This window comes from Castor canadensis, chromosome 14 (assembly GCF_047511655.1).
Source record: "Castor canadensis chromosome 14, mCasCan1.hap1v2, whole genome shotgun sequence".
Classification (NCBI taxonomy): domain Eukaryota; kingdom Metazoa; phylum Chordata; class Mammalia; order Rodentia; family Castoridae; genus Castor; species Castor canadensis.
Window position 1 is genome coordinate 59695151 of NC_133399.1, and position 26489 is coordinate 59721639.

A 26489-nucleotide genomic window follows, 5' to 3' on the forward strand; every position below is an offset into this window, starting at 1 on the left:
CTGTGACTAGTGCTTTGCTTATTAAAAAGCTCCTGACCTGGTAGACATTATCCCAGCAGTCTTTCTGGATTTTGCTTTCTGTAGTTTGCACCAAAGACTCCATGGCTTCAGGAGTTTCTGGGAGACACAGGGAAATAGACAAGGCAGGAGCTGGAGTTGCTATGGAAAAGTTCTGGAGGGAGAAAGGAAAACCATGGGCAGACATCGGACATGGCAATGGGACTGCCACAGATGGTCACCAAACACCCAGTTGATATGCCCCACTGAGCTGGTATCTTCAGAGGTCTTAAGCTACATGCCCTTCCCCAGAGATGTGAAAGAAATGGTTTGTGAATGTTACAGGCAGAGAGATATGGGGTGGGACCCTATAAAAGCCACAGCAACAGGAGCCAGCTTTCACTGGCTGCTATTTCATTATGTATTGGGTCCTACATAAGAACTTGACCTGTTTTATCTCATGCAATCTTCATGACATTTCAGTTACTCAGTTATTATCTCCATTTCATAGAGGAGGAGAGTGAAGCTTGAAGGCTAAAGAGGACAGGGATCTGGGCTCTTGACTGCTGTAGGACCCATGACTTATGTCTGGTATTTGTGGACCAGTGGGCCTTTGAGGAACTGAGGCTGAATTGGATACTAGGAAAGAGAGAGAAAATAGCATGTAGGGTCAGAGGTATCTCTAAAAGAACATGGGCAGTATATAAAAAGAAAGTAAAAGTATATAAACATGATCTCATTCATAGAAGTCACTTAGACATAGTGGGACAGGAAGTTACATGAGGAAGTTGAGATTTCAATATGTCTATATGAGTGGCTTATGCAAACCCAGGAGGAGGATTTCCAGGGAAAGACTGATAAGACCCCCCCAAAGACAAATCTTTCTATTGAAAATGGTTTCTTCTCCTGGCCCACATCTATCACACATCATTTGGAAATTTCTGCCTCTTCTTGGCTCACTGATTAGACATCTTTCAATGTCTACATGAGTTGATAAACAACTACTTTAAAAAAAAAAAGAATCATTTCTTGTGGTTTTGGAATCATTTGGTCTGTCATAGCATCACCTGAACTAGTTGTATCTAAATCTGGTCTTCTGTTGGCAGTACTGGGAATCAAACTCAGGGCATCACGCTTGCTAGGCGAGCACTCTACCACTTGATCCACACTCCTAACCATTTTTGTTCTGGTTATTTATCAGCTAGGTCTCACATTTTTGCCTGGGCCAGACTCAGACAACAATCTCCCTACCTGCAGCTCTAGCATAGCTGGGATTATACCTAGCTTATTTGTTGAGATGGGATATTACTATTTGACCATGCTGGCCTTCAGCTGCGATCCTTCCAATCTCTTCTTCCTGAGTAGCTGGGATTACAAGTATAAGCTACCACCCCTGGCCCTAAATCTGTTCTTTCTATTATGTAATTAAAACCAGTATTATTGAAGAAGTGAGTATGAATAGACAAGAGGCAGAGTATAGGAAAGAATTGATGGACAGGTAAAATAGGTCAAATTCTCTTAATTCACTTAAGTGAGGAAGTTATAGTAAATAAATTGAAGACTAGAGCAAGAAGACTCAGGAGAGTGCGTGAAATTTTGCATAGGTATTACTTGATCTCCCTGAAAAGGAAGAGGAAATACTTACCTTCTTTCTCTGATATTCTGATCCCTTGATTAAAGGACACCGACCTCAGTTGAATAGAGCTAGTGTTTATTTACTTACTCATTCATGGACAAATATATATTTAACTACCCCCTATTAAAAAGTCTTCTGTGCTGTTGTCTGGGAGCCTAACTGCTATTTATAATATTGCTTATTCTGTGGGAAAAGAAAGAGAGCAGGGACACAAAGAAATACTGGACTATAACTGGTGTGTAAGTCAGGGCTGTCTATAGCACTGTAAGTACTAAGAATAGAAGACAGTACTTTTTGAGCTTACTGGAAAACCCACTGGTGGCCTAAAGATTATGTCTTTAATAGCATCGAGGCCATTGTCAGCAAAACTATAAATAATAGTCTGCTGCTTTGGGTACCTGGATGTAATACTCTTAACACATCAAAAGTGGGTCACAAATAGCCCAAGCCACACTCAACATTTTTTTTCAATAATGCCTATCTGTCTCGATTAAGCCATGCAGTCTATCTTACCATTCGCTGTTATTACCAAGGACATATGTTTGCCAGTTTGCTAGCTGGAAATAGCCTTGACCTGAAAATCAAACAAACAAAACCAAAACAAACAAGCAAAAATTCCTATGTTATAGTACAAAGCCGTGGGCCAGATCTGTCATTAACAATGTACTCGAATCAACCTAGCTAAGCAACTCCATTGATAAAATACCACAGAAATTCACCCTCAAAGGGCACTTATCTATTGGGGTACACACAGCAGTCCATCCTTATCCATCGGGATATGTTCTGATCCCCAGTGGGTGCCTGAACCCACAGGTAATACAGAACCTTATATATACAATGTTTTTCTCAAGACATAAATACTTATGACATAGTCTAATTTATAAATTAGGCACAGTAAGAGACTAATAACAATAATAAAAACGAACAATTACAACAACAATATACTGTAACAAAAGCTGTTTACAACATAAATTGTTTATTTTGGAATTTTCCATTCAATAGTTTGGATAATGATTGATGGTGGTTAATTAAAACCATGAAAAACAAAAGCATGCATAAGGGAGGACTCCTGTTCTACCATCTGAGTGCAGAATGGACAGTGTGCACCCTAGCAGTTTTTGAAACTCCATAGTTCATAGGCACACATCTTGATTTTGAATTTAGATGGAAGAATGAATTTTAAAGATTTTTTAAAGCAGTTCCATCAGCTTTAAAGATGATCTGGTCTCTCCATCATTCTTAGGGTTCTCAAAGCACATTTAGGATCCTTAATGAGACATAGGGCTGATGTACCAGGTCTGCAGATAGATCAGTCCACTTGGATCAACTTCCCTTTCAGATTTTTGGGTTAGACCATTTCTTTGTTTATCACAGACAGTAGGCGAATTAAAGACAATGGGAGAAAAATACCAGTAAGCTAAAATAGTTTGTTTTTGCAGCTGCATTAAAACATAATGGGAAAAGCCAGTGAAATTGAATGGCTAAAATTACACTTAGGCATTGCTCTTGATTGACCATGGCTAGCCAAACTTTTCTACTGTAGAGAAGACATGGGAAAAAATTGCTGAAATCCTGGACTTGACCAGAACTCTAGACACAGGTTGTTTTCATAACCTCCAAACAATCTTCAAATTTGACTCATGCTTTTATAACAATGTTGCATCAGTGTATATCATACTGTGCACATTTATGCACACACATGCACAATATGATTCCCAACAATGTGTTCATGAGAAATTTGAGATGTTGTTTCTCATCACACTGTGGTCAGGATGGCCAACTGGTGCATGGAGGCTCCACATTTCCCATGCCATGTTCATGTCATACTGTTCACAAAAGTTGGGGATCCCACTCTCTCCTACCTTTCCTTCTCCTACCCAACTCCCACCATGCAGCACTGATCTGTTCCTCTTGTGATCTGCCAGAACTATTTATCTCATATGAGTTTATCTTGTTTGTCCAACTAGATTGCATGGAGGCTGAACATGATTTCTGTATCTACAAAAGCATTGGGCACAGTAGGAGGTTCTCAATAAATACCTGCTTACCAACCATGTTCAAAGGGAAATCATGCAAATCCCAACGCTAGTATATAGCTGCTTGGCTGTTGGAAATAGTAGTGAGGCAATACCTGATTCCCTGAAATTCCCTAGTGCCTTTCCCTCAATTAATTAGTCCCACTGGTTATCTCATCTAGTTTCTTTCTTTTTTTTTTTTTGGTATCTTAAATTTTTTTTTATTCATATGTGCATACAAGGCTTGGGTCATTTCTCCCCCCTGCCCCCACCATCTAGTTTCAAAACAATACTAAATAGAAGGCAAGGAAAGGTAGAAGCTGTAATTCCCAGGACTTCTGTGCTCCTCTTAGCAACTGCACCCTGAAGTGGTGGCACCTTTGGTGTTTCAGGTACTTGTCTGCCCCACCTCAACATCCAATAACACCTCTGCTAACCAAACACCAAATTCAGGCTCATTGGTTAAGCATGAATTTTTTTTCATATAACAAAAGAGTTAAATTATGTTAAAATGAGATGAAGTAAAAGATTTATTTTAAAGTTCATATCCTTGGAAGACTACACTTTTTTATGTATTCAGCCTAATTTCTTACATTTTCTTAGGTATAAAAATTGATTATTGCTAGAAAGGAACATTTAATGAGTATACACTAGCAGCTAAGATCCAAAGGGGTTTCTGTTTATTTACTTTTTAGCACCCTTTGATCAACATTCCCCATATCCATCATATCACAACCTCTGGCAGCCACCATACTCCTATATATTCTATTTTAGATTCTTCATATAAATGAGCGTATACAACATTTGTCATTCTGTGTCTGTCTTACTTTAGTTAGCATAGAATCCTCTAGGTTCATCCATTTTCTTACAAATGGTAGGCATTCCTTCTTAAAGAACAAATAATATTCCATCACATTTTCTTTATCCTTTCATCTTTTGATGTGCACATGGGTTAATTCTGTATGTTGGCTATTTGAATAATACTATCACGAACATGGGAGCTCAGAAAATTCCTTGAGATACTGATTTCAATCCTTTTGCTCAGAAATGGGATTGCTGGAACATACACCAGCTATTTTTTTTTTTTTTTTTTAGGAACTTTCATACTGTTCTGCATAATGGCTGTATCCACAAAGTGCTTAAAATACTTAATGCAACTCAATCATTTCCAAAACTCTTCCTGGTATTCATGACATTTTGCAATGCCAGAGCTTAATGGTTATGTTCTATTCATAGTATAATATTTTACTTTTTGAAAGTCATAATTCTCAATCATTAAAGATCTTCTTAGTATAATATACACACCAAATTTAATACTACCAATACATTACAGAGTTATTTTGTTTGCATTTTTAGTTATTTTTTCGGATAGGGTCTTGCATTTTTGTCTGGAGCTGAATAGACAAAATCCTCCTACATATAACTGAGAGCACAGGCAGTTTATTGATAGAGATAGGGGTCTCCCTAACTTTTTGCCCAGGCTGGTCTTGAACTGTGATCCTCCTATTTCCACCTCCTGAGTAGCTGGAACTACAGTCATGAACCACTGCACCTGGTCAGAGTTATTTACATTAAAGTTTGGAATGTCAAACCTTTTCATTTGACCCTTTATTTAAAATCAACTAAGCAGATCACCCTCCTCTGCTAACCATGCTTTTTGGTCAGTAGATGTTTTAACATACTAAAGAGCCATAAGAAAAAGCGAGCAAGGGAGGAAGATCTCATTGTGCCCTATTTTGCATATGCAAAAACTTAGGCAATTTCCAACTCAATTTATTGAAAAAAGGAGATGAATAGAAAATTCCTCTAGTAGCTAAAATTTGTCCCTAATCTTCATTTCTAGGTTGCCTGAAAGGTGATCTAAAAGAAAATTGGGTATGTAACTTTTGTTTTTTCTGAGTATAGAACATCTAAGCAATGGTGGGAGGAGGTATATTTTCTTATCTTAATATGGGGGAATTAGAGATGAACTGACTTTGGGGAAAAACTATTCTAGAGGTAATAAAGCAAATATTCTAGTACAAGTCAATTTTTTTTTTTTTATTGCTGAGTGAATCACAAGAAAGCATAGAGTTTCAGGGTCCTCTGGGTGCTTACCTGGTGCCAAAGCTCGCAAGGCTGAGGCTACGCCCGCTTGCCTGACTTCCAAAAGAATCCTGGTTTCTTACACCAGAGGATAATTCCTGTGTGGCTCTTTTCATCACCATTATTGCTGCCCCTGCAAGAGCACAACAGCCTTGGTGAGTTGGCATGATATCACTTCCAAGGCTCTTTTGGTGCATTCTCATTAACTGAGACATTTCTATTCTGTGAACAGAGAAAGGTTGGGGATCCTTAGGTACAGACTAGTTCTAGGATGATGTATGATAGCAAACTCTTTGATTTTCCTCAACAGAATTAGAGTAAGGATTTCAACTCCATATGACCTATGAAAATGAATACCTCTAGAGTTACTTCTGCACCATGCCAATCCATCCCCCTTCCCATCTCATCCAAGACAGCTTTATCTGGGGAGCCTTCTTGCTAGCAGCAGGATCTGGGTCCATCTGAGGACTCAGAGAAAGCATTTCTATCCAAGTCCTACCACCTTCCTGCAAATACTGGTCAGGCTAAAATTCATTATCCTTGGGCATCACCAGTTTATAATCTTTCCTGCAAGGCTTTCTTTATTATTTATTTTGACTTATGAAGAATCTTAATCTTAAAGGAGATGTGTTTCAAAATCTTTGGGAATTTCCAATCTTGAAATAATAAGAAAGAATGATTTTCTCTTCAGCAAAGTGGGGATAATACCATGACTTTGAAGGGTGATTATGAGGATAAATGCAAGAATGTTTGAAATTAGTAGATTAAATGAGCAATAGGAAACTGCTTTAAATTTGGGGAAAAGTGACAAGTGAGGCATTTCTTCTTCCTGGATCCCAATTCAACCCAGGAATCCTTTTTCAATACTCTGGGTTAGAAAGCCATTGTCAGTCAATAAAAATTGGCACCAGGTATTGTGATTAAAAGAAACCACATTCTAAATAATGCTTTGGAAGTTAAAAGCTTCTCATCCACTCTTTAAGAACCCTGCATTTTCTGCTTGCCTGAACTTGATTGCTGGCTGATCAGAGGTAGGGAGATTCTCTAAGCAGAAGTTACTAAGGTGATAGACAAAGACAAAGGGGAGTCACCATGCAACTTCTCTTCCTTGCCCACCCAAGTGGAGAAGGGAGACATAGCCTTTTCCACCAGTTTCAACCTAGGTGTCATTTCTATACTTAGATCAGTCACAATGGGGAGTTACATGGTACAAGCCTTTGTACTCAAGTATCACCTCATTTGGAACAACAGCAGACAGAGCTGTAAAAACACCTTGGAATCCCTATTCTTTTGATGTAATTCTTTCTGAACCTTTCTAATCCATAAAAAACATAGACTGAGCCAAAACACACTTCTGGAAGAAAAAAGACATCCTTTGGGTAAGTGATTTGTCAGCTTAAATCACGGTAATTGTGTCACACAGGTGTTAAGAGCCAGGTTTGAAATAAGAGGGCTCCCTACCTGTAATCCTCAGAAGCCTTCTCTTACATATGGAGGCTTGATGGATTTTCAGGTTGACAGAAGCTTCCTTATTTCAGTTACCTTTTGCCCTGGGGGAGTGGCTTGGGAAGGGGATATCGGAAGTAAAATCTGAGAGGACTAGCAGTGTTTCCAACTGTCAGTCTTTAAAAGCTAGCAAGTTTAGTACAGTTGATAGAAGCTAAGTTCTGGAATGTAAAAGACAGCATGCCCAAACTGGCTTAGGGAGAACAGAACTTTCTGGAAGCCTCTGGTTTTCTCCCAGCCAACATTTGCCAGCTATTTTAAAAAGGGGGCAGAGGCAGAAGAGGATAAGAGGGCAAGGTGAGCATTTATGTGAATTTCTCAAAATTTTTGTTAATTCTTTGAATCTTCCCTTGTGCCTCTTCTGAAAACACATTAATCACTTTTGTAATTTTGGAAACTTTTAAAATGATGGAAGTATGGGAGCTGGAAAGAGCAGACTGCAGGGAATTGGTGGAGTTTCTGGCTACATCTTCACTGCCTAAAAGTCAAGGATGAAATGACTCAAATGACCTCTTTTCATTACTTGCAACTCTAAATTCTATCACTCTGATGTCTTTAGCAACTTACAATACAGGGCAGATGAAGAAGTAACGGCCATCTAGTGTTGCTTTGCCTCCAGTTCCAATGCTATGCCACATATTCGGAGGAAAGAAGTAAAGAATAAATAGGAAGACAAAATTCCTTCTTCAAAATGGTAGATAAGCAACCAAAGCCCGGTATTATTCTAAGATGGTTTGATCACTTCATTTTTATCTGCCTATCTATCCATAGCTGACAGTTGGAAATAATTTTTTTCTCATATTTTAGGCCAGAAAAACTACAATGGCTTTCTATCTAACACTCTAACTAGATTGTTAGTATCTGACAACAGCTTATGATGACATCCCTATGAACATCCTAAGGAAGCTTTCTAAATAAAGCGTTAGTCACCATAGAAGAGGAATATATTTGAGACCTGTAAATGGTTGAAAGATTAAAGGCCTGTACATGGACATCATTCTGGATACCTTTCTCTTTCTTTTAAGAAATGATTTTTTAAAAATTCAATAGACAAGCATTTGCTTTTCTGCATGTGAAGACATGCCTCATATGATGTGGATAGAAATAGTTCCACTTTTTTCTCTCTTTCTCAAGAAATGTTATTAAATGTTCAAAGCAATGAAAATAGTCCCCATGTTATTTAAATAATCCTGAATTTGCTCAAAATCTACTTGATAGCTAAATTGCTGAAATTATTTACAAAATGTATTATTTTATTAATCCCTATGATATCTCAAAAGTGACATTACATACTCTGGATAAGAACTATTACTCTTAGGAGTTGAGGAAGCAGCTGTACAACAAACCAGACTGAAGAGTAGAGTTAATATTCTTCTACAAATTATATGTACATATATATACATATTTCACATGTATCATAATATATACACATAATATATCATATATATCATAATATATTATGATATATATCATAATATATCATAATATATACATATTGACATGATCAGAATTTCATGAAAATGAAAGCTATGAAAAATGGCATGGACTGGTCTGAGCAGAGATCAGAACAGAGCCAGGGAAACTCAATAGGAAGACAGTGAGACCTCTGAGATAGGAAGGAAGGCCTGAGCTGAGGGGGAAAACAGACTAAGGACTGAGATTATGGAAAGCCATAATCAACTCTAGCATCAGAAGACTACTTACAACTGTCACAAATACAGGACTACAGAGACTTGAGTATAGCCTTTTGGTTTTGCTCCCAAATTGTTTTTCTTTTTATTTGGGTTCATTGTACATGTGGCCCTGAACCCTGCTTTAGATTAAAAAAAAAAAGGTCACCCAGAAACATCTACCATCTTCTAACTAAAGGCATACGACAGGAGAAGGCTGTAGCTGGACTTCGCTGCTCAAGTAAGCCAATCTGGGGAGGTGAGTTGTTGGGCTTGTTAGTATAGTTTTATTTCAGCCTTCTGAGTTTGGAATTCTCCTCCCTATGGGACATTGGATAAACTGGTCCTTTTCTTAAAGGGATCAATTATAAGTCATGTGTATTTGTGAAAAAAGTCACCTAGGGCTAAAGCTAAAAATAAAAAATAAAAAATTGTGAAGTAGGATAAATCTGTAACCTACTCAAACCATTACTTACTATTTTTTTGTCCCTAACTTCTTTCACACGCTCTAATTTTATTTTTATAACTCTGCTTTCTTTTAGGTGTAACTCCATCACAACAAAAATGTTAGCATTTTAAGAACAACTCTAAAACAGCTCTAGAACGGTGGTAGGGATTAGAGGACTTTGGACACACATTTCCTAAGGGCCATTTTCAAATTACCCACCCTCCCCCCTCCATCACATGCAAGATTCTTATGCCCCCTTCTCTGCCCTCTTTGAGGACCAAATCTTAGGCATTCGAAACTATAATGGTGAGATAGAAGGCAGTACACTGTACAGATGGGGCTGAGAAAACCCGTTTCCAATAACCTATCTAAAGTTTCCAAGCAGAAGGGTAAAAGACAACTGTTCCTCTTCTCTGAAGACTAGCTCTACTGGTGTTCACACTCTGAATCCTCCAAAACTAGAAAATGGGTTAAAATAGTTATAATCTCCTAAGACTTCTCATCCTATTCCTATTTTATCTGTATTCATTCATGGGAAAAAATGATAAGATTCTTTCTGAGTTATATTTCTGTGATAATTAACATACAGGTATAATTTATGATTGGACGGATAGTTTACAATGTATTTTTCACTGCTATAATCTAATTGCATACTCTTTATGTACTAATATTGTCATTTAGTCCTCTAAGACATGAAATATTATCAACACATCAAAAAAATATGAAGCACACTAAGAACTCATGTCATTGGACCAAAATCACACAGCTAAGACGTGAACAGTCTGGAATCGGTGCTCTTAGCAACTACACCAAGCTGCCTCTGTGTCATGTTAGATTACGAACATAAATGAAGAACTACTGGTATGGTTCTAGTTTAGAAGGTAGAAGAAATCAAAGAAAGAGGGATTAGAATTGAAAAGGGTCACAGAAATAATTTGGACTTCCTTTTCTGGGAGTTACCATTCCACTAAGACTTCACAAGGTAATACCTTTTCAACTACAGCTGACCAGTAGAACAAGCTGTTGTCACAATTCAAGTCTTCTGACTTCTCAGTGAATATATTAAGGAAGGAGACATTGGCAGAAACAAGAAAATCTAATGAGTTCCATAAAGAGATAATTACCTGATGGGAGTAGACTGAGGATACTACTCATCTGGATCTGAAATCATGAAATATTCCATCTAAAATGTGTGCTAATCTAAAGTCAGTAAGTTTTCCATTTTGTCATTTATTGAAAAACTCCTAAATTCTTCTTGAAAGCCAATTCTCTCAGAGGATTTCCAGATATTATCATGACTTTTAAACCTATAGAGCCAAGCAGCCCTATTCTAAAAGGATGTGCCCTTTGAGCACATTTTGGCTAGAATTTAGCTCTCCAGGTTCAAACTTGCTCCCTAGCCAGTGCCCTGTGACTATTTCATAGTGCTTTGCTGCCATCGTCTGGCCTGTTGAGGTTAATGACAGTTGACTCACTGCGGCTGTTTAAGAATTTTGGTACAGATTAAAGACTCTCCTAGATGAGTGGGATGAGATTGGTTTTAGGGAAGATGGAGGATCAGTAGGTGACAGGAGGAAATGTTTCTGTTATGAGAGGAATGAGGTATTCTAAGGAGTATGATGACTACATTAAAGCTAAGAAATTAGATTGCAAATTGAAAGCCTTCCTAATTTATTCCCTAGATGCTATAAAATCGTGACATAGAAGTAGGGAAAGTTTAGCATATCTATAAATATAAAGACAAAATCTGTTTTTTTATCCAAAAATCTTTCCATCCCTATTCTAGAACAACTTCCTTAAAAGTCAGCTAAAAAAGGCATGAGTATTCATTTTCATAAAGCATTTTTGCTTTTCAAAGTGACTGATGACAATCTATACATGTGTATGTATAACAATGCATTTGTAAAAAGTTTTATTTGTGCAGCATTTGTGGGGAACATATCAACAGCATGAACCATGCTAAATTTCATGTGAAATCTGTGTAGTGAAATAATTCTTTTTTAGTGTATTATTTGGGTTTTTTTATTGACATTTTCTTTAATGGTACATTCTTCCTACTTATTCAGCTTCATCTAGGGCCTCAATATAAACTCACATTTTTAGAGAATGCAAAAGTGTGTCAATGTTTAACTTTGCATCCCCAATAGGGTCTTAAAAATCCATTTGCAAAACAGTATTGTTTAGAGTCAAGCATTCAGTTGAAAAACCCAACAAGCCATAGGGATTTCAGGAAATTACATAAGAGCAGATCTTGGCCATGCTGGAAATTCTCTTACACTTTATGAGAAAATTTAAAAATAAAGATATGTACTGTGGTTTGGATATGGTTTAACTATGTCCCCCACAGATTCATGTGCCAGAAGTTTGGTTCTTAGTGTGGCAGTGTTGAGAAATCTTAAAGTCAAATAATCTCAAAAACCAATCCTGCAAAGGGCCCCAAATTTAATTGGATACTAGAGTGAAGAAATATATGCCTCAGAGAATATTTAAGAGGTAGGGTCTATAGGGAGGTAGTTAGGACACGGATGACATCACACTTGGAAGAGATTACTGTAGTTCTCACAGGACCTGGTCAGTTCCCACGAGAATGAATTGTTCTAAAGAGTGAACATGGGTCCTTGGCTCATCATGAGATCTCTTTCATATGTGCTTCTGCTATTGAGATGCCATCAGGTGTGAGGTCCTCACTAGAGGCCCAATAGATAAAGCTGCTTGATTTAAGTCTTTCAGGCTCCAGAACTATGAACTAAGTAAATCTGTTTTCCTTATAAAGCACCCAACATCAGGTTTTCTGTTAGAGCAGCAGAAAATGAACTAAGACTGTAAGCTTAAGACAGAACCTTCATAGTTCTGTGTATGGAATAGCCACATAAAAAGCCCCGTGAACCTGCTCATAACTGGCACAACCATAACTAGTGAAAATTATTCAGAAATTGTCCAATAGACATATATCCAATGAATAATGTCAAGAAATCATGTCAAGTCAGTAAGAGCAGCAAAGTACCTGTGGATCCTTGAGCTAGCCACAAACCATTTCCTTTCCTCCAACCCCAAGTAAGCGTAATAGAAGCTACATTCTGGACATAAGTACACAAGAATAGACAGCTCCCTCTTGCTCCAGCCCCCAGAGTTAAAGTTTGTTCTGGCAGGGGCTCAGGACATCAGCATTTTTCATTTCCTCCCACCACTCCTGTTCCAGAGGTTAAATCCAGTTAAGTACAGGGAAGAACACAGAGGCTCCCTCACTCCACACAGCCCTGGCTCCAGGCATCACAGGGCAAAACAAGGAATCACTGATCTCCCTCAGCCCAGCTCCCTCCTTAGGGTGAATTCTACAGTAGAACAGGCAAACCAATAAGTCCAGGGCTACCATCACTGCCCATGCCTTAGCCATAAAGCTGGTGTGCCACTTCAAGAGAAGTAGACCAGTGTCACAACACCTTTAATAGGTCCTGTGGACAGTATCTCTCAGCCACGGCTCCAGAGCTGGGGGAAAATGGTATACATGTATGAAGATGTCATAATGAAACCCATTATATTAAAAAAAAAAAAAAAGAAAGGCCCTAGAGCTCTGACCAAGGGTACTGGTTTTACTTGGAACAGATTGTGAAGTTCCAGTTCTTGACAGCAATGGTGAGTTCACTATTAAATAATTAAGAGGAATCTGGCCGATATATGAGAGCAAGAAGGTAAAAGATTGGCCAGCGTTTACAATGATGAGCCAGGGAAAGAGAAGACTAGTCAGTGCTCCTTCAGGGTCAACCCAAACTTCAAAGACTGTGTCAAAACTACTCCTGCAAAAGAATCCAGATTTAAATGGATACTAGTGTGAAACAATATAGCATTCTCAAAAGTAATAAAGAATTGGCAGCTAGTCAGGGGTCCCTAAGAGCTGAATTACATACCAACAGAGGCAGTGAGTTTACAGAGAGATCAGGAAATAGCCATTAAAAAGAGGCCTGATTAACACCACTGTTACCTCACTTGTGGCTACCAATGCAGTCCAATGCTGCACTCTGATGAGCATCATCACAGGCTCCACACTGCTGGGAAACAGATTTCAATGAAATAGTTTGGACAAACCACTAGCCAACTAATCAAACAAGCAATGACAGCAACAAGCCCTGAGTCCAGAGTTGCCACAATATATTATCTAAAATGTCCAGTTTTCAACAACAATGAAAAATGAGTGGTGCTAAGAAATGGGAAAGCATGACCCATACACAAGGGGAAAAACAGCAAAGAAATTTTCCGTGCAAGAGTGCAGGTGTGAACATTAGCAAAGTCTTCAGAGAAGCATAAGAAATATCTAATATATAACAGCATTCTGTTGTATAAGGAACTAAAAGAAGTCATGATTGAGGAAGTAAAGAAAGGCATGACAACAATGTCTCTTCGGAGAGACAATATCAAAAAACAGGTACAAATAGTAATAAGAACCAATAGAAATTCTGTTGTTGAAGAGTACACTAACTGAAGCTCTTTACTCACTACAGGGTTTAATGGATTGCACAGCATCCCACAAAATTCATGTTTACCCAGAATCTAAGAATGTGACGGTGGTAGACTGAACTGTGTCCCCTCCCACGTACATATTTTGAAGCCATAACCCTCAATGCCCCAATGTGATTGTATTTGGAGAAAGGGTCTTTACAGAAATAATTAAAGCTAAATAAGATCACAGGGACTAAATAAGATCTGTCTGACCTGACCGGATTAGTGTCCTCATAAGAGGAGGAAGAGAGACCAGCACAACCATCCCATTCTTTCCTGCCCTTCCATGTGAACACATGGTGAGCTGGTAGCCATCTGCAAGACAAAAGGAGGGCTCTCAGAGGAACTAAAGTAGCTGGCACCTTTGGTCTTGGACTGCCTGATTCCAGAATTATGAGAAAATCAATTTGTGCTGCTTAAACCAGGAAGTCTATGGTATTTTTTTGTGTCAGCCCAAGATGACTAATACAGTGACATATGAAAACAAAGCCTTTGTGGTTGTAATTAGTCAAGGATCTCAAGATGAAAGCACCCTTACTATTGGATGAACTTTAAGTCCAATAAGTAGTGTCCTCATAAATAGAGGAAAGCACACAGAATGGAGTGTGGACAATGGCAGGATGTCCACATGAAGATTGAGACAAGATTGGAGCTGTGCTGCCATAAGCCAAAGAAAGCCAGGAGGCATAGGAAACTGGAAGAAGCAAGGAAAGACATTTCCTTAGTACCTTCAGAAGAGATGTGACATTGCCACCACTTGAATTTTGGATTTATGGCCTCCAGAACTGTGAGAAAATAAATTTCTGTTGTTTTAAGTCTTTAAGTTTTTATTATTTTGTTATAATAGCCTTAGGAACTTATTGTAGGCAAAATGTACTCATAAGGTTGCTTGTTTTCTGGAAGTTCTTGGGGGATATTCTGTAGCAGGGAGGAGGGTCAGAAAAGAAACAGACAGGATGTGTTCTGATAAGACAGGGGAAAGGGATGGCAAAGCAGAGAGATAATACTTAAAGAATTGAAATATGAAGGTTCCGTAGCACTGGGAAAGGGAAACAGCCAATGAAGTCACATGCAGCCACAAGTGGGCTGAGCTTTGCCTTTTGCTTCTGTAACCTGCTTGCAAGGGTATATAAGGTGAGACCCCTTTGTTCTCGGGGCTCAGCCTTTGGACACAGGTTCACTGGGTCTGTGCTGGCACAATAAACATTGCTTCCTGCTAATCTCCTCAGAGACTTCTATCTCAGCTCATAATTTCCCACAACATTACTTGAGTGTTCATCTGGGATTACATTATCACCTCCCTTGTCACCGGGGTGCATCTCCTGGACCCCTGGGAGGAGATTCCACCAGGCTCCAACAGACAACTTAATTGGGAGGGAGATTCATCCTCTTGGTGAGTTGGGGTGAGGGGCTCAGATGCGCCATGGAACCTGCTGAGGCACAGGAACCAACTTAGGAGCACCACTCTTTGTACTGGTAATAACCCAGGTTCAAATTCAGGCCTGCCTCAGGAAGCAGAAGGGGAGACTGATCACCTCCCAGAGATTCCCTAATAACCCTATTTGGTGTGAAACCAGGTCTCTTAGGTTAAGGGAGCAGGGTGAAGGTGTGTAAGACATCTCTGAGAGTTAGGGGGATGGATAACAAAAAATTCAGTTCCAAAGTGGGGAGACTCCCAAAAGAACAGATGCATCATCCACCATTCCACCAGATAGCCCTTTGGGTATAATTTAAAAGTTTTTTTTCTGTTTTTGAGAATGTACTCTAACTGTGTGTGTGTGTAAGCATCTTCAAAATGGTTCTTAAACTGCTGTTGTAAGGTTAATGTGATATTCAAACCAGGGTGTTTGTTTTAAAGGTCTCTGTTACAAACTGCTTAAGCTTTTTACATTTAAATATGTAAACACCTTGAGGATGGTTCTTATTATAAAGTAAATGTAAAAAATTATTACTCTATTCTACTGCTACTTTTAAGAAAACAAGTTTTCAAACTTGTCTCAATCAGGTCTCACTAGGATGCATTCAGGAGTTAGCACTGGCTTAAACTAGTGCAGGAAAAAAAAAAGGAGGCTACAGTCTGCAACAGAAATCTTAAAATTGGGGTAGTTAAAAATGACCTTAGCCTGTTTCATTCTGTCATAAATAAATCTGGGATTTAATTCTCTCTTATAATACATAGGTCTATTAACAAATGGGCTTTCTATAAATTGTTTTTATACTAAAAATAATTTTAAGGTTGCCTTCTTTTTGATTTTTTCCATACAAATATAAGGTTCTAAGTTAAAAGGTTTTATAAGTTAATTTCAAAAAATAACATATACATATATAATACAGAAATGATATTAAAGATATGGTTTTTAAAATAAAAGGATAAAAATACTTTCAAATAAAAAAAAAAGATAAAGACAATCTTCTCCAGGGGTTACAAAATAAGTTGTCATAAAGGTACAGAGTAAGTTATCATAAAAGGATAGCACTTATAAATTCTTATGTTACATTAAAGGTTTTTGTAAGGTTAAAATTTAATGTACTGATGTTAAACAAAAACTTAATTCTCTAAGCTCATAACAACAAGACTATCTTAAAAATATTATTCTTAATAACATTAAAAAAACTGTCTTAAAATGGTTTTTGTTTTGTCATAACTGTCAGGAATTTTTGGTGCTATAGGTTAATCCACAAATTTGTCAAGACAACAAGAGTTTGTTAAAACACAGAGAGACAAGAGGCAGCTGAGCACAGGGAGTGCGGCTGTGCTGATATGAGGGTTGAGACAGATCTACTTATGTAAAGCAAAAAAAAAAAAAAAAAGACCAAAGTGCACCCTCCAGATAAGATAAAAAAATATAAAACTCAAAAAGGAGCACTACACTGAAAGACAAGACCTCCAGTTTTTATTGGAGTCAACAGAGTGGAGATGTTAGTCCTACTATGTCCACATGTCAGGCAGAGGGAAGTTTTGGCCTGGGATGACCAGATTGGTCCTGTTATTTTAGGGGAGCTCCACTGACTACAGGTTGATGGAATCCTGCTATAAGTCATGAGCCATATGTTAATGTCAACAATCTGGGATGTAATCCCTTATCAACATCTGAGCCATGATTCTTGGTCACTATGCTTCCTAACTCCACTCTTAGTCCCCATAAATATTTACCTGTTGTCTCTAGTGATTTTTTGGGGGGTTTTAGCTATTAAGGTAACTGAGTCATATTCATTAAAGAGTTGGTTTATGTTGGGGTTAACAGTGAGGACAGCCATGTTAGGACCATACCCCCTATCCCATTGCAGATGGCTTACTAGAAACTCCCCACTCAACCCCAAAGACTGACAAAGAGATAATTGTTAACTTTTATCTCCCTGAATGGATGCCAAGGATAATTGGGCAGAGAGTGATCTAACTACAACTTATCATTCTTGGTTGCCCAGCAACAGTATCCTTTAGTGACCTTCCTGGTAATTTTCCACTAGCCCCCTACATCTAGCCCAAGCTTGTGTATGGCAATGGGCTCTAGCTCTCTTGCTGGGGTCTCCTCCACAGGACTCCTGCCTAAACAATAAACCCTGTACTGGTGTTTGAGCCATCTCTCTGCCTCTTCCATGCCTTTTATTTTCTAACAGTTTATATAAAATTTTCTAGATGACATCATGGTTAAACAACTGTTGTCTTGTGATTCTAATACAGTTGGTACCCTATATGTGTCTATGACTGGGATATTTGGGTTTACTAAAACTCTTCTTCTCTCTACAACTGATAAAAATCTAGGGTTTTACTTCAAGAACAACTAAACTAATAAATGGCTCTATAGAGCTATGATGCTATTGTTGGTTCCTTATATTAAATATATTTATGTTATTCAAGTACATCAAGCCTTCTAAAATACAAAATTTAGATAAACACAGTAACAAAAGTTAATGGTACTGATATACTGTTCTGTTAGTTGTTAAATTGTCCATCAAAATTTTAACCATGGCTCTTTTAAGCTTTTGTCATTACAGTTCTGATCCTTCTGGGGCATTTACAATCAAATCCATGAAAAATGGCTCTAATAAGTGCTTATGTATTAACCAGGTTAACTTTTTAGACATCTGCTTTTGTTGGACTTTGTTCTATATTGTCCTTGTTTAAAAGTCCATTGTCTAAGGATCACTCCTTCTAAGCCTCTTTGTTGCTTAAATTTGGCCAAAAGGGTCTAGTTGGCACTGACTCCCACATGATCTGCTCATTATTTTCCCCCCAAAGTAGGATCAAAACCAACCAACCAAAAAAAACAAAAAAATCCAGGAAAGAACAAATCCTCATGATGAAGAAAGAAATGACCAATCAATAAAGATCTCATGTGCCCAATTATCTGATCTCAGAAGCTAAGTAGGGTTGGGCCTGGCTAGTACTTGGATGGAAGACAAATCTTCAGAAGAGACTTCTCAGAGACAAGCAGTTTGGAGACAAGGGGGGAATGACATCAAAGTTCAAATGGAGTCAATCATGCCAGACCTCTCAAAAATAACCAAGGCCCAGAGGACTGAAGAAATGGTTCTTATGCATGTGTGGCTATCTGGCATTAAAGCTAGATCCAAACTCATATTTTTTAGACAAGGTTTACTACTTAAATAGAGACCAAATAACTATTTTTACTGCCTCTAAACATGTCCTTTAATACCTAAAGATGATGGTTTTAACTTTTTTTTTTAAAATGACATGTTTTCTTGGACATATATACTGATAATATATTGTTGCCATGGTAATTCTACTCAGTTAAAAAAAAAAAAACCAAAAGACATTGGGTAAAATAATAAAATGTCCAGCTATTAAAACCCCATTAAAGGGGCCCTTTTGTTGTTGTCTTGTCTATCCCCACTACAGTTAAAATAGCAGAGCTTGCTCCTTGGATCCACCACAGTCAAGTCAAGCCAGCTTCTCTTGAGTGGGAGTGCATCCCTGATCTGGCTTCACTGTGTAGGATCCCCCTCTGGAACCTGAGCGCCCTCCCTCGGCAGGACTCCACTTCCCAGGAAACAACAGGGGACCAAGAATAGCAGGATGACAGCCCTGCTCTACTCATCCCAGGAAGCTGACTAATCTATACATGGCTGAAGCTTGAGGAGTAAATTCTCTAACAGGACAAATGGACTGTTTTCCACACCAGTTATCTCACTGTAATGCATTGTCACTCCTTATCTGTATCTGTTGCTATAGTTCTCACCCTAGTGAGAACCTAGTGGTTACAGGCTTGGCAGTAACCACCCCTGCTGATTGGATTTATTAGCTGTCTTCTACCTCTTTTGGGCAGGATGCTCATGGTTTCAGAGCATCCTGCTGAAACCTCCTCCTGTGACCTATGTACGCACACTGCTTGGGCAGGAAATGTTGTTACTAGGACTTTGCTATTCCATATTTACTATTCTTATGCAGGCACTGCCATCGGGTCACGCACTCACAACCATACCATTTGTTCAGTGTGTTCCTATTGTAAGCAGCATATCTGCTTCAACCTCACTTACTGCCCTCGGGAGCAATGGTTAGAGATCAGGAGCATCTGCAATCCTGGGAAGCTCATTAGCCACACCCAGATGTGGCTTTCCAAAGCACAGGAAAGGCATCTGGCTCCTAAAAACTTCTATCATTAGAAATTACTGCATCTGTCACTCAGAAGGCCAATTCTCCACCTCAGTGGGGGATTTAACTTGCTTAGGACAAAAGTTGTGTAATGACACTGCCCAAGAGACCCAATGATGGGGAACTCCTAACCATACAAAACCCCAGCCCCACCCACTGGCCAGCTTCTCTAATTTCAGGAAAGCTTGAGACAATCTTACCACAAACAGATTGACAAGCACCCAGATGGCTATTCTGGATCTGTGGGAAGCAAGCTTATACACTGTTACCTAGCAGCTGGTTTGGGTCTTATGTGCTAGGCTCAAATCAGACCATCCTTTTTCCAGCTTCCCCTCAGACAAGGTAAAAAACACTGGGAGTCCCCACATATAAAGAAAAATTAAATAGACAAAATACGATGTCTTACAGATTGGCATTTGGAAGGATGAGCGAATCATCCAGTACTATGGTCCTGCCACCTGGGCAGAAGACAGGGCCTGAGGCTATTGCACCCCTAACTATATGCTCAACTGCATCATCAGGCTGCAGGCTATTGTTGAAATTATAACTAATGAAACTGCAAGAGCCCTCAATTTGCTGACATAACAAAGCACTAAGATGTGCAGTGCCATCTATCAGAACCACTTGACTTTAGACTATTTGCTGGTCTCTGAGGGAGGAATTTGTGGAAAATTTAACCTAAGCAACTGCTGCCTACAGATTGATGATGAGATATAAGAGATCACAGACAAGATGAGAAAGCTTGCCCATGTCCCCATCCAGACTTGGGGAGGATGGGATCCCAATGACCTGTTTGGAGGGTGGTTTTCTGCCTTAGGTGGATTCAGAACTCTGATAGGGGCAATGGGCCTAATCTTAGGAGCATACTTCTTATTGCCCTGTCTGGTTCCCCAGTGCTATGGTCTATCAAGACTATTATGGAGGCCGTTATAGAAAGAAAAACAGTCGCACATATAACGATGTTATGGAAATACAAACTCCTAGATCAAGATGATGGTCTTTGACCCTGGGTGGGTCCAAGCATCAAAGGGGGGGTGGGAATGATGTAGCAGGGAGCAGGACCAGAAAAGAAACAGACAGGATGTGTTCTGACAAGACAGGGAGAAAGGATGGCAAAGCAGAGAGATAAAACTTAAAGAATTGAAACATGAAGGTCACATAGCACTGGGGAAATGAAATAGCCAATGAAGTCATATGCAGCCACCAGTGGATTGAGCTTTGCTTTTGCTTCTGTAACCTGCTTGCAAGGGTATATAAGGTGAGACCCCTTTGTTCTCGGGGCTCAGCCTTTGGACACGAGTCCCCTGGGTCTGTGCTGGCACAATAAACGTTGCTTCCTGCCAATCTGCCTCAGAGACTCCTATCTCAGCTCATAATTTCCTGCAACAATTCCATTTTCTTGTCTTTTTCAGCTTCTACAGACTGCCTGTATTCTTTGGCTAGTGGCCCCTTCCTTAATCTTCAAAGATAGTCAAATGATATTTTTGCTCTCTCTGAATTTGTTTCTGTCTGCTTTCATTACAACACATTTTTCTCTTCTTCAAGGGTTAAATATCTCTTTTTTGTATATGAGCCCTTTATTATTACATTTTGGTTGCACCTGCATAATTGAAAATAATCTTCCCATCTCAAGATCCTTAATTTCATCACCCTGTGAAGTTCCTCCTGCCATATGAGATAACATCCACAGATTCCAGGGGTTAGACAGTTAGTAATCATAGTATATTACATAGCTTAAGATCTCAATAAGCTGTAAGTAGGAAAACATGAAGAGATCCAGAAACAGATACATCATAGTAACAATGCTGAAAGCCAAATCCATGAAGAAAATCCTAAAAGAATATAAGAAAAAAACAAAATGGGATTTAGAAGTGAAACCCAATATGATTTATAGCTGACTTCTCATCAGAAAGAATGGAGGCAACAGGCACTGAAATGACATAAACTACCAACCAACAATTCTATACCCAGCAAGACTGTTTTTAAAAGATGAAGACAAGCACTAGGAAAAAATGGTAGAAAAAGGACCTCAGAATGTTCCCTTCTGTAAAACACAGAAAATACTGGCAACAATTCACAATATTTTATTTCAGATCTCAGAAAATTAATCACTATCAACTTAGAAATACTTAGTCAAGAAAAATAAATATACTTAATAAAAACAGCAAGATCTGTGGTGCTTTAATTTACAGAAGTCCATCCCTGCATCTCAGCTTCCCCATAATCTAGGTACCAGAGAAGTAGAGCAAAACTGGGATTCTTTCAAAACTCCAGTCTTGCCTGTTGGTTCCCTGGATAAATATACTTGAATGGCATTTCTTTAAGCCATACTTGAACTTACTACTAACATTCTCTCCCCGGGAGTGCTACCCCATATTTTAACATTATAGGAACCTGAGTCAATACATAATGGGAAAACAATAGACTAAAAATAAAAACTTTAAGAGAAAAGTGAAGAATGAAATGTCCACAGGGACTTTGAAAATTCCTGGGAATCTAAACAACACACATGCCTAGCTGTGTGTGAGCTCAGAAAGGCCCAAGATAGCCATAAGCTCGTGCCTCTGACTGGCCTTGAGATGCTGTGCAAACAGGAGGTGAAGGCAAGAGCAAAGTTATCAACTGTGTAGCTGAATATTGGAGTGTGCCCCAATGCAAACACAGAACCCCTTAACAAGCAGTGGTAGTTTTATTGATTCTGAGTGTCCAACAGAATGTCTGTGTAATTATAAGTGGACCACTGAGATAGTGGAGCATCTATTGGCCACAAATGACAGAGATACAGATTCTGTATCTCTGAAAATGAATAACTACAAGAAAATGAATAACTACTTATAGAAAATGATAACTACAAGGCCAAAAATACCAGGGAAAGAGGTGGAAGATTTTTCTTTTCCATAACTGCCACAATGTAATAACTGCAGTGTGAGTTATCAACAAAATGCTATGAGACATGAAAGAAACAAAAAAATATAAATCCTCCATAGAGAAAAGGGGCTTTTCATAGAGATCTCCCCCGAGAAAGCTCAGAATTGTACTAGGATAAATGTGATTAAATATATATGCACATATATACACATTTTAATTCCTTTTTTTCTATCTGACTTAAAAGATCAGTGGGCAAAGGAATAGTTACAGATCTATGTTGATGGTCACACTTATATTGAGACACTGTAAAGGAAAGACAAATCAGAAAGAAGGAAATAATCAAAACAATAAAGAGGAAATAAATTAATTCAAGAATAAGAAAACTTGATTAGCCAGGCATAGTGATACACATCTGTAATCCCAGCTGTTCAGGAGGCAGAGACAGGTGGATCACGGTTTGATATCACCCCATAACAGTTAGTGTGGGATTCTATCTGAAAAAAAAAACCAAGTTAAAATTAAAAGTACTGGGGGCATGGCATAAGTGGTAGAATGGTTCTTGAGGCCCTAAATTCAGTCTGCAGTACTGAAAAACAAAAAGAACAATAGAGAAAAATTAATTAATCAACAGTTGTTTCTTTGAAAAGATCAGTAAAGGTAAATAACATTTTAGCAAGCCTGGCCACAAAAAAGACGGAGCATTATTACTTAAATCAGATTACTAAAATCTGCGATAAAAGAGGGATTACTGATGACAAAAATAAAAAGAAATGTCAAGAAATATTTGCATACAAAATATTTTGTTGACAGATTTGATAGCATAAACTAACAAATTCTTAGATAAACTACCAAAACTTTCAAGAAGAATTTAAAATTCTGAGTAACTTAATGCAAATAAAGAAATCAAATTAACAATAAAAAAGTAAAGTTAGTCCTAGACTGCCTAACTAGCAAGATACAAGCAGATGCAAGCATCTAGTAGAAGCTTAAAGAAGAATGCATGTTAATCCTTTACAAGCTCTTGCAAAAAAAAAAAAAAAGTGATGGATACTTCCCAATTTTCTCTATGGGACAAGTTTTACCCAGATGGCAAAAGCAGACAAAGACATCACAAGAAAAGGAAACTGAAAGCAGCATCTCTATTGAACACAGACGCAGGATATCTCAGCAGAATGCTAGCAAACCAAACCCAGTGAAGCACAAAAATGATTTCCCACTTGACCAAGTGGAATTCACCTAAGGAACACAAGTTTGGGTTAGCATCTGAAAATCAATTAATGAAATACACCACACCAATGGAATAAAAGACCAAAACCACATGGTTATCTTAATAAAGAAAAGGAAAATGGAGGAAAAAAAGAAAACAAACAAAACTCAAAACCTTTCATGAGAGAGTGAAGAAACACATCAAAAATTTAGGAATAGAGAGCTTTCTCAGCCAGGTAAAAGGCATCTATGAAAATCGCACTGTTAACACCATACCTAGTGGTGAAAGATTGAATGCTTTCCCCTTAAGGTGAGAATAAAGTAAGGATGGATGGTCTTACCACCTCAGTTCAACCTTGGACTGGATGTTCCCCTGGGGCAATTAAGCAAGAAATTAAATAGAAGGCACTTTTCAAAAGTATTAGAACTAATAAATATTTCAGCAAGGTTGCAGAATACAAAAATCAATTGTATTTCTATACACTAACACTATCTGAAAATAAAACTAAGAAAACAATTTCATTTATAATAATAAAAATAAAACAGTAATTGGTTTAAAAAGAGCAGTATAAAACTTGTAATCTGAAAAGTACAACATATTGTGGAGAAAAATTAAAAACCTAAGCAGATGTAAAGGTGTCACATGTTTATAGATTCTGTAGGAGTGATATTAACGTCTTCAAAATTGACTTACAGAGTCAACACAATTACAGTCAAAATCCCAGCTGACTTCCTTTCAGAAATCCACATGCTGATCTTAAAATTCATATGTAAGTGCAGAAATACAGAATAATCAAAGTAATCTTGAAAAAGATTTTAAATTTAAAAACTTAGTAAAAACTATAATAACCAAGACAGTATGGTGCTGGTAAAAGGCTAGATATAAAAACTGATGGAAGAGAATTATGGCTCCAGAAATATACTACACAATTATAGTCAATTAATCTTTTGACAAGAATGCTGTGGTTCCATGGGGAAGGAATGGTCTCTTGAACAGATTGTTCTGGGACAACTGGATGTTCACACTGAAAAAAAGATGTTGAATCTTTTCCTTACATCATACACAAAAATCAGCTCAAAATGGAACATAAATCTACATGTAAGAGACAAAAAAAATAAAATTCTCCAAGCAAATTTTTATGATATTAGGTTGGTCAAAACCTTCATAGATAAATTGTACAAAAGCACAAGTGATAAAAGTAAAGAAAACACATCATTGCACTTTAATAAAATTAAAATTGTTTGTGCTTCAAAGTATATAAAGAAAATGAAAACGCAAACTACAGATGGGAGAAAATATTTGGTATAAATACATGACAAGGGACATGTATTTAGAATATATAAAGACCTCATACAATTCAAAAATAGAAGATATTAACCCAATTAAAATAGGTTGCAATAGATACTTCTTCAAAGAAGATATATAAATGGCCAATAAGATCTTCATAAAAATATCATCACTCATTAGAGAAATTCAAGTCAAAACCATAAAGAGATATAACTTTACATCCATTAAGATTATTACTATTGAAAAACAAGACAAAAGCATGGAAATTAAAGAGTGTTGATGACAATGTGAAGAAATTGAACCCTTTGTGCATTGCTAGTAAGAATGTAAAATGGTGTACCTACTATGGAAAACAGTATGATGGTTCCTCAAAAAATTAAAATATAGAACTAACATCTGACTTAGCAATCCCACTTCTGAGTATGTATACAGAAAAATCTAAAAACAGGAACTTGAACAGATATTTGTATAGCAAAGTTCACATTAGCATTGTACACATTATCTAAAATGTGGAAATAGTCCAAATATTCATTAACAAGCCAATGGCTAAACAAATGAAGTATGTCTATACAATAGAATATTATTCAGCCATAAAAAGAAATGAGGTATTGATACATGCCATCACTGTTGAGTAAAAGCAGCCAGACACAAAAGGCTCCATGCTGTGTAATTCCCCTTTTTATGCAATGAATAGAGCAGGCAAATCCATACAGACAGAAAGTAGAGTGGTGGTTTCCAAGGGTCTGGGTGACTGCTCTTGGGTACAGTTTCTTTTTGAGGCAAAAAATGTTCTAAAATGGACTGTTGTGAGGATTGCACAATTCTGTTCATAAGCTAAAACCCACTGGATTGTATACTTTGAGTGAATATGGTATTTATTTCATAGCATTTTAATTATATCCCCGAGAAAGGACCCAGTCTCCAAACTGTGCACTCACACGTAGTGCTTCAAGCTGGTGAGAGGTGACAAAGCAAGAGGGGAGGATGACAGAGAGGTCTGCCCTGCCTTTGGGCTCTCGGGGACTGTGCTTAGAGGTGTGTGCAGGAAGAACACTAGGTAACTAGAGGCAGAGACATTGCGGCACATGTGTTTGATCAAGAGGAAAGCTTAGGAAGATGCCCACCCAGGTTCCCACATCTTGTCAGACATTCACACATGGGAAGGCTGAAATATCCCAAGCAGCAGAGGGACCATTGTAACAACTGGAATGCACAGACTAGGGGTTCTGAAAAGGAGAGGTATGCAGACCTCATATCTCAGAGGCTGTGGTATGGAGATGGATTTCAGTGACAAATCTCAGATGACCCCCAGCCAGAAGGAGCAGAGTCATTGGTTGTCGGACCTGGAGGTCACAAAAGGTGACAATCACAGGCCTAAGGTAATGAGAAATTCATTCCTTAAGGAGCTCAGGGAGAACAACCATGATGGTGACTTCTGCACTCACTTACCGTTCTGCAGACAAGGAGATAATAAGAGTCTTAGAAACAAGAACTCACATTTTGAATTGATTAAGTTTAAATTTGGAAACACTGGGGGTTTACTCAAAGGACATGAATGCATGTGGAAGAGAGTAACTTTCAAAGCAGAATGGATGTGTGATGATAAATATTTGGGATTAATTTTTCTTTCCCTGCATTTAAGTGGGAAGGGCTGTTGGTAAG

At 38.1% G+C, this 26489-nt stretch overlaps 1 protein-coding gene across 1 annotated transcript in view; it reads right to left on the reverse strand.

Annotated features, from left to right (window-relative positions):
- The window catches only part of Kcnu1 (potassium calcium-activated channel subfamily U member 1), a 154091-nt gene that overhangs the window by 66501 nt on the left and 61101 nt on the right, over nt 1-26489 (reverse strand). Inside the window, exons 20-21 of the mRNA XM_074053317.1 lie at nt 26277-26280; nt 5746-5955 (exon numbers count right to left, since the gene is read on the reverse strand). Of these exons, the coding sequence (XP_073909418.1) occupies nt 5746-5955; nt 26277-26280 (214 nt within the window). The remainder of the gene's footprint in view (nt 1-5745; nt 5956-26276; nt 26281-26489) is intronic.